The sequence below is a fragment of the Nerophis lumbriciformis genome, linkage group LG04, assembly GCF_033978685.3.
Source record: "Nerophis lumbriciformis linkage group LG04, RoL_Nlum_v2.1, whole genome shotgun sequence".
In the NCBI taxonomy this organism is placed as follows: Eukaryota; Metazoa; Chordata; class Actinopteri; order Syngnathiformes; family Syngnathidae; genus Nerophis; species Nerophis lumbriciformis.
Window position 1 is genome coordinate 56,824,406 of NC_084551.2, and position 9,723 is coordinate 56,834,128.

The 9,723-nt window shown below is 36.2% G+C and overlaps 1 protein-coding gene across 5 annotated transcripts in view; it reads right to left on the reverse strand.

Moving 5' to 3' along the window:
- Positions 1-7,301, reverse strand: part of LOC133604628 (CCR4-NOT transcription complex subunit 3-like) — a 53,645-nt gene extending 46,344 nt beyond the window's left edge. For all 5 annotated transcript variants that reach the window (XM_061957934.2, XM_061957926.2, XM_061957919.2 and 2 more), the window contains exons 1-2: positions 7,146-7,301; positions 5,598-5,667 (exon numbers count right to left, since the gene is read on the reverse strand). In XM_061957934.2, the coding sequence (XP_061813918.2) occupies positions 5,598-5,622 (25 nt within the window). In that variant the 5' untranslated portion in view covers positions 5,623-5,667; positions 7,146-7,301. The remainder of the gene's footprint in view (positions 1-5,597; positions 5,668-7,145) is intronic.
- Between the last annotated feature and the right edge of the window lie 2,422 nt (positions 7,302-9,723).

Genomic DNA, 9,723 nt, shown 5'->3' on the forward strand with positions numbered 1-9,723 from the left:
AAATTCTGTATTGTAGCCATCAGGGCCAGGAGATTTATTTTTTGCAAATTTATAGCTTTTTGAATTTCCGTTAATTGTATAGGTTCCTCCAGTGATTTTTTTGTCATGCTCTGATAAGGATGGCAGTTGTATTGCGTTTAAATATGACTGCATAGCTTCTATGCTACAATCTTTCTCAGGCTTATATACATTTGTATAAAATGTTCTAAACGTTTCATTGATTTGCATGGGATCAACAGAAATACTACCATCTGAAAGTTTAAGATTAGATATTCTGCTTCTTTAATCTTAACGCAAGGAGCTTTCCAGCTTGCTCGCCGTATTCATGAAACTTTAATTTTGCCCTATTAATTTTACATTCAACCTTCTGCTTTATTATATTATCATATTCCATTCTTTGTTTGCAAAGTTTGATCCATGTTTCCTGATTATACTGTTTGGACTATGTGTCCTGCAATTGTTTGATTCCATTCAATAATTCATTTTCTTCAGCACGTTGTTTTTTATTCTTAAAGCTTGCAATCCTAATAAGTTCTCCTCTTACACAACATTTAAGTGCTTCCCATATTGTGGAGATGTCAGAGACAAAATCCTGGTTATTTTTAATAAAATCTGAAATCAATTCTTTAATTCGTAATTTATTTTCCTCACTATCTAATAAATAAATATTAATTTTCCATTGTTTGAATTGGAAAGCGACAGGAGGAAAGCTTAAGTCAATTTGAATTGGACTATGATCAGAAATAATTATTGGGTGAATTTTAGCCTGCACGTTTTCTACAATTGCCTTAGGAACAAAGAACATACCAATTCTTGAAAATGACTGATGTCTGTTTGAATAAAAAGTGAAATCCTTCTCAAATGGATTTAAGGTTCTCCAAATATCTATTAGGTTAAGAGTTTGCATTAATTTCAGAAGAGAAAAAAATGATTTCTTGTTATCTTATTAGTTTTATCAATATTTGGATTTATTGTTAAATTTAGATCTCCACCCATAATAATATCAGAATCAACATAATCTGCCAATTTGAGCTCCATGTCACCAAAGAAAGAAGGTTTATCATCATTGGGTTAGGGTTAAGATTTTCATTGTACGGCAAACTGTCTGTTTAACTGTGCATATGACAAACAATCTTGAATCTAATTAGGAGTCTTTGTTTGCTTACTTACTACTAAAAGACAAGTTGTCTTGTATGTTCAACATCTTATTTTACGCATAAATTGTTCTTTGATTGCATTAAAAAACATACATTTAATGTAGCATAATTATTTTTTGTTGTTAAAATAAAATATAATGACTTTTTTGGGGTCACCTTTATTTTGTAAAGTATTGAAGTTTTGATACCGATACAAACCAACCCTCGATAGTGAGAAATGACAGGAGTTAATCAATAATAAAGCAGTGTGCAGCTGTTCAACAACACCATCACAAAGTGCTTGTTACTTTTTCAGCAAGTTACTTTTGCTGTTTTATACTTTGTTTTGTTTGCCTGTCCTTGTTTGTAAATAGACAAAAGATTGTTAGTTTGTAATGGCCGAATGAGCAGCATAGTTTGTTCACCAAAAGAATCACCCTGGTATCTTTTCGGCCGCAAAATAATTTGGAAAAAATATCCCGGATTACCCAGAATTTCCGGTTTTCCAGGACATTTTGCCAATGGAAAATGAATGGGCCAATTTTCAAACTTGCCCAATTGCCACATTTCTCACCTGATCTGAATTGTTCCAAACTCCACTCACTTTGGACAATCAAACTACCATTTTCCCATTAAAAAAACAATAATCTAATCACGAATTCCTGGTTTTCCAAAGCCTTATTTTCACCTCTTCCTGGAAAGTTGTCACAGTCCATATTTTTCAAACCTTGTGGACCATTCCACCTACAAACCATTTTTCTTAGTCGGGACAACAAATAAATGCTCCTATTTGTTTTTGGTAAAAAATCCCGGTTTTCCCGAAATTCCAATTCAAACTACATCAACATTTTCCAACCGATTCCAAAAATTCCAACACCAAACCATTCATATCATCCAGGACAATTGTGTGAGTAAAATGTTAACAAATTCCCTGTTTTCCCGAAATTCCCATACACTTTATAATCCGATGATGCCCTAAATTCTCAATTTTTTGTGCCATTTTTAAACGTGATTCCGACCTTCCAACCACCACTGTTCCGATATATCGAACGCAAAACATGTTTTTCCTTTCCCAAAATTCCTGGTTTTCCCAGAATGTTCTCCTTATTGACAATGAATGGGAAATATACAATCTACTGCACATCCCACATTTCTTATCCGATTTGAACCGTTCCACCATCCACACACTCCACTCACCCGGGACATTCAAGCATTTCAGTTCCAATCACGCGTAGGGCTGGGCGATACATCGAGTTTGTAAGATATATCGATATATTTTCAAAGAAGACATGAATTCAGAAAATATCGTAATATCAATATAATTTATTTCACGTTAAAATGACCAAACATCGCTTATTTGTTGTGTTCCTTGTTCTCCCCCGCTAGCTACTAAACCCCTCCCCTTCCTCCTTCCAAGATGTGCTTGCACGTATAAGAACATCCATGATTGGTTGGTTGTTTACTATGACAGCACTCGAATTTCACCGCGGCAACTGCGGCAAGTGCCGCGACCGCCCTCGTCATTTGCCGTAATGCCCAAAAAATTGGCCAACATTTGCAGCAAGAACATGCCATGACCGCCCTTGACTTTTTACTTGTTAATGGAATAGGGACGTAAGGGTAAACGGTATAATGATGATTTGCGATAATAATGGTTAGTAATACTGTTTAATTTTTTAACTACCGAAAAAACGTCATTTATTAATGCATTTTGGGCCACAGGAAGCATGCGCGCTAGCGGTGTTTGGCTTGATAATCATGGCGGACCAACGACACTGACTTTGCTGCGGAGATTTCCCCTCCGAGTAAACAGAGCCAAGCGTTTCGTTTAACGTCATTTTCCCTCGCTTCCCGCCGTGGGTTTAAGAGCGCAATGCTGTGTTTAGATGGAGACAGGTGTGGACAATATTGTCCCCACACTAAAAGTAAACAACGAAGGTGAAAAACTATTTGATGTTTTGCAGCAGGCGATGTGGCGTGAACATTGTCACAACTTGTTTATAAAGTCTTTAGTTTGTTGACTGGGATGCTCACTTGTACTTTATTTAACTGCAAACTGTATCAGTGTTCAAATGACATAATCCATTCATTTACTACCGCTTGTCCCTTTTGGGGTCACGGGGGGTGCTGGAGCCTATCTCAGCTGCATTCGGGTGGTAGGCGGGGTACACCCTGGACAAGTCACCAACTCATCACAAGGCCTACACAGACAGCATCATTACTAGCTAAAATGTTTAGTCCTCTCATCATTTTTTTTTGGTTGGTCAAACAGTCATACTGAACCACTAGGGAGGCATTGGAGAAGAACAAAGCTTGTTTATTAGACTTCATCTTCATTAGCCAAACTGCTTTGTGTTTTATTTTGATATCAAAAAGTAAACACCAGGTTTTGTTTACATTAATTGTGTTTTTTTCATGTCACTTCAAAAATAATTCATGTGACACATCATTTTGTTAATGTTTTATTGTGTATAGTTAATTACTATACGACATATTTCTGCTCAAACTCTTAATAGATTTGTCCCGATACATCATCTACATGTACATATAGATGTACATAACTTAAAAAAAATATATAAATAAAAACTCTCTATCAAAATGTAAAAATAGAGATAAAGGCATCATTTATTTATGTAATGACAAAAAGCTGACAAGCTGATGTTACTAAAGAATAAAAAAATAAATATTTGTTTATAAATATATGGACAACGTTTATCTATAGTCTTTTTATTAGACATTACAAATGACATGATGGTATTACGGTCACACCCCAACACTGCTTTACTTAACAATCACTAATCATGATTGATAACAATAATCTTAATGACTACTTTGGCCATAATTGCCAGCCCTAAATCTCATACATGAACACTATTTTTTGTCTATTTTATATATATATATATATATATATATATATATATATATATATATATATATATCAGAGATGCGCGGTTTGCGGACACAACCGCGGAGTCCGCGGATTATCCGCGGGTCGGGCGGTTGAAATAAAAAAAATTAGATTTTATCCGCGGGTCGGGTGGTTGAAATAAAAAAAAATTAGATTTTAAATAGATTCAGGCGGGTGGCAGTTAAACCAATTCGGAAATATATATACATAGTTAAATGTTGTTACCCACATACGAAAAACGAGCAGGCACCTGCAGCATATGCCACAACAGAAAAAAAAAAAAAAAAGAGATGGCAACGCCGGCAGCAAACGTGGTACGCGACAAACTAAAAAAGGGAATACTGAAGACCAGGGGAAAAAAAGGCCAGAAAAGTTCAGCGTGGACTCGTTTTTATGAGGTTGTAAATCAGGATGATAGTAATGCTGGCTACGTGATTTGCAAGAGCTGCGACGCTGTTTATGTCTACGACAGTCACAAAACCGGGACATCTAACATGGTGCATCACATTTGTGCAAAACCCCGAACCTCCACAAACACCCTGAGCATGAGCAGTTTCGTCCGCCGTGATCCCAGAAGAGTGCCACAGGATGTTAAAACAAGATAGAACGCAGCTGCCTGCAGCAGTTTGAGTGGCGCGAGCGCGCTTGGAGGTGCGCTCAGCGCGGCTCCCAGATGATTGCGCACTAGTGTGCGTCTGGGCCGTGACAGCGTGGCACGCATTGAATGTCTCTGCTGCATTGGATCAGTCTCCTTTCTTTAACAGGCAAAAGCTTTATAACCTCACTAATGCCTTGCATCGTCTATATTAGATATATAACAACGGGCGGGTGCGGTTTTGATTAAATGTTAGTTCGGGTGGATGCGGATGGTTGACGACTTTTGTGATGCAGTTGCGGATGAAATAATTGCCTATCCGCGCATCTCTAATATATATATATATATATATATATATATATATATATATATATATATATATATATATATATATACATATACACACACACACAAGAGAAGACCTTTTGGAGGAAAGTTCTGTGGTCAGATGAAACAAAAATGGAGCTGTTTGGCCACAATACCCAGCAATATGTTTGGAGGAGAAAAGGTGAGGCCTTTAATCCCAGGAACACAATCCTTACTGTCAAGCATGGTGGTGGTAGTATTATGCTCTGGGCCTGTTTTGCTGCCAACAGGACTGGTGCTTTACAGAGAGTAAATGGGACAATGAAAAAGAAGGATTACCTCCAAATTCTTCAGGACAAGCTAAAATCATCAGCCCGGAGGTTGGGTCTTGGGCGCAGTTGGGTGTTCCAACAGGACAATGACCCCAAACACACCTCAGAAGTGGTAAAGGAATGGCTAAATCAGGCTAGAATGAAGGTTTTAGAATGGCCTTCCCAAAGTCCTGACTTAAACGTGTGGACAATGCTGAAGAAACAAGTCCATAATCCGATTAGTCGACTGACCGATAAAACAGTCACTAACTATTTGTCCGTTGCAGCTCTACAACACAACATGGATGTTCTAGCAGACTGCGAATGGAAACACTTCTTACCTTGAAGTTTCCTCTTGTCAGCCATGGTCTGACTACGACGATGTCCACATTCCGTCTGTCACCGCGTGAGCTGAGCAGGGGGAAGACAACACAAGGTCAGGGCATCAAAAGAGCACATCCGCTGCCCACAGTCTTGAACTTTATTTTTATACTTCTTCTATCATAAGCTCTTACGTCCACTACGAGACAAACCGGCCAACAAACCCCCACACATGTTATACCGTCGGAAAGGTCTCGTTCGCGCCCATTGCGGAAATCTCAATTGGGAAATTTTTTGTGTTACCGTGGCAACGGTATTCACGGGAGAGAGAAAAAATGGGCCAATTGAAAAGGAACTCATCTTTTGTCTAATACGAGACGAACCGGCCAACGAACCCCCACATATGTTACACCGTCAAAAAAGGTCTACTTTCCACCTATGGGGGTATTTTGAATTGGGATCATTTCGGGTTACAATGGCGACGCTATTCACGATCAAAACAAAATATGTGCCAGAAATGGGCCATTTGAATGGGTACGCCTACTTTGTCTAATACGAGACTAACCGGCCAACGTACCCCCACATGTGTTATACTGTCAGAAAGGTCTGTTTTGCGCCGATGATTGTATTCTATATTGAGAACATTTCGTGTTACCATGGCAACGTTGTTCACGAACAAAAAAAAAAAGACATTTTGTCTACTACGAGACGAACCGGCCAACGAACCCCCACATATGCTATATCGTCGGAAAGCCCTCATTTGCGCCGAAAGGCGTATTTTAAATTGGGAACATTTCACGTCACCATGGTGACTTTCGCATGCTAGCAAGCTAACTTAAGCATGCTAACTTTTTCTTCAAATTTTACACTTTTTTTTCTATTTCTGCAGACATACACCTTTGAGTCATATAACTTGGTGTATGAAACATGCTGACTGTTATCATGCCATCGCAAGCACACGTGTTAGCACTTTTTTGTAAACATGCTACTGTTTTAGGCTAGCTCTGTGGCTCTCTTATCTTACACCTAAAACTCCTGGATTCAGACACTTGGCACTAGCTGAGGATGTCGCTGTGGCTTGTGCAGCCCTTTGAGACAATCCTGATTTAGGGCTATATAAATAAACTTTGATTGATTGATTGATCTACTAAGTACGGCGACCCCCGGCCAGAGGTCCAGGGCACAGGTAGCAGGACCATCATGATTTCCTGCTGGAATGTTGTAGTTATTATGATGATGATGATCAGATATTGGCTGGAGGCTGCACTGTGTCACAGATGCTAACCACTCCACCGGCTAACGTTAGCACTACTCGCCTGCAGCTGAAGCCTCGTTCACCTCGCCTACTAACTCGCTTTACCGGCCGCCCGGTGCACACGGAGTGCACGGGAGGGCATCTGCATGCACAATTACACGCAGCGTTTAGAGAAATGCACACATTTATCTGTAAGCTGCTAGCTAGCTCGGGCTAAAGATGCTAGCTGGAGGCTCGGCTAGGCAATTTGAGGAAAAAAATGGAAACTGGGTCGAACCGACCGGCAACATTCACATCTTTTCACGACATTTACCTATGATATGGGCTTTCGTTTTTCTTTTTTCAATAACAGCAACACTTAGTCCAGAGTCTTCTTTACTTCCAAATGTACTTTCTTTTCGACAAGCTCGCTCAGTGTAATTTAGCCGAAGATGGACGCTAGCTAAAATCCCACCTCCGCATTAGCAGCCCGCCCTAAACCCGATCCGCAGCCTCTGATTGGACGACGCTGGTGTCTGTCAACGACTTACTTCCGCCCGGATGAGAAGCAGCCATATTTGTGTGAATGCTCCAAAGCATCTACACATTGGGGTTTCTACACCAAACTGAATCTATTTATTATGATCACACAAATGGTTTTCTACACCAAACTTAATCTATTTATTATTATCACACAAATGATTTCCTACACCAAAATGTATCTATTTATTATCATCAAACAATGGTTTTCTACACCAAAATTCATCTATTTATTATCATCAAACAAATGTTTTTTTTACACCAAAATTCATCTATTTATTATCATCAAACAAATGGTTTCCTACACCAAAATTCATCTATTTATTATCATCAAACAAATGGTTTTCTACACCAAAATTCATCTATTTATTATCATCAAACAAATGGTTTTCTACACCAAAATTCATCTATTTATTATTATCACACACATGGTTTTCTACACCAAAATTAATTAATTTATTATCATCACACAAATGGTTTTCTACACCAAAATTAATCTATTTATTATTATCACACATATGGTTTTCTACACCAAAATTAATCTATTTATTATTATCACACATACAGTTTTCTACACCAAAATTAATCTATTTATTATTATCACACAAATTGATTTCTACACCAAAATGAATCTATTTATTATTATCACACCTAAGGTTTTCTACATCAAAATTAATCTATTTATTATTATCAAACAAATGGTTTTCTACACCAAACTTAATCTATTTATTATTATCACACACATGGTTTTCTACATCAAAATTAATCTATTTATTATTATCACACCCATGGTTTTCGACAGCAAAATTCATCTATTTATTATTATCACACACATGGTTTTCTACACCAAAATTCATCTATTTATTATTATCATACACATGGTTTTCTACACCAAAATTCATCTATTTACTATTACACACATATGTTTTTTTACACCAAAAGTCATCTATTTATTATTATCATACACATGGTTTTCTACACCAAAATTCATCTATTTATTATTATCATACACATGGTTTTCTACACCAAAATTAATCTATTTATAATGATCACACAAATGGTTTTCTACACCAAAATTCATCTATTTATTATTATCACACACATTGGGTTTTGCACACCAAAATTCATATATTTATCATTATCACACAAATGGTTTTCTACACCAAAATTCATCTATTTATTATTATCACATAAATGGTTTTCTACACCAAAATTCATATATTTATTATTATCACACACATGGTTTTCTACACCAAAATTCATCTATTTATTGTTATCACACATATGGTTTTCTACACCAAAATTAACATATTTATTATTATCACACACATGGTTTTCTACACTAAAATTCATATATTTATTATTATCACACAAATGGTTTTCTACACCAAAATTCATGTATTTTTTATTATCACACACATGGTTTTCTACACCAAATTTCGTCTATTTATTATAATCACACACATGGTTTTCTACACTAAAATTCATATATTTATTATTATCACACAAATGGTTTTGTACGCCAAATTTAATGTATTTATTATTATCACACACATGGTTTTCTACACCAAAATTCATCTATTTATTATTATCAAACAAATGTTTTTTTACACCAAAATTCATCTATTTATTATCATCAAACAAATGGTTTTCTACACCAAAATTAATCTATTCATTATTATCAAACAAATGGTTTTCTACACCAAAATGCATCTATTTATAATCTTCAAACAAATGTTTTTTATTAATTATTTATTACCAAAATTCTTCTATTTATTATCATCAAACAAATGTTTTTTTACACCAAAATTCTTCTATTTATTATCATCAAACAAATGGTTTTCTACACCAAAATTCATCTATTTATTATCATCAAACAAATGGTTTTCTACACCAAAATTCATCTATTTATTATTATCATCCCACATACGGTTTTCTACACCAAAATTCATCTATTTATTATTATCACACACGTGAATTTCTACACCAAAATTCATGTATTTATTATTATCACAAAAATGGTTTTCTACACCAAAATTCATGTATTTATTATTATCACACAAATGGTTTTCTACACCAAAATCCATCTATTTATTATTATCACACACATGGTTTTCTACACCAAAATTCATCAGATTTTGGTGCGCTCTACCTTCCACATTTTTCACCCGATTCAAAGCGTTCCAACTTCAAACTGTTCAGCCTATTCGGGAATGCGGGCTTTCCCTTGACAAATTCCAAAAATTCCCAGATTTCCCAGAATTCCAGGTTTTCCGGGACATTTTTCCCATTCAAAATGAATTGGCCATTTTTCAAACTTCCAAAATTCCCACATTCTTCAAACCATTCCACCTTTAACCATTCTGGAAATT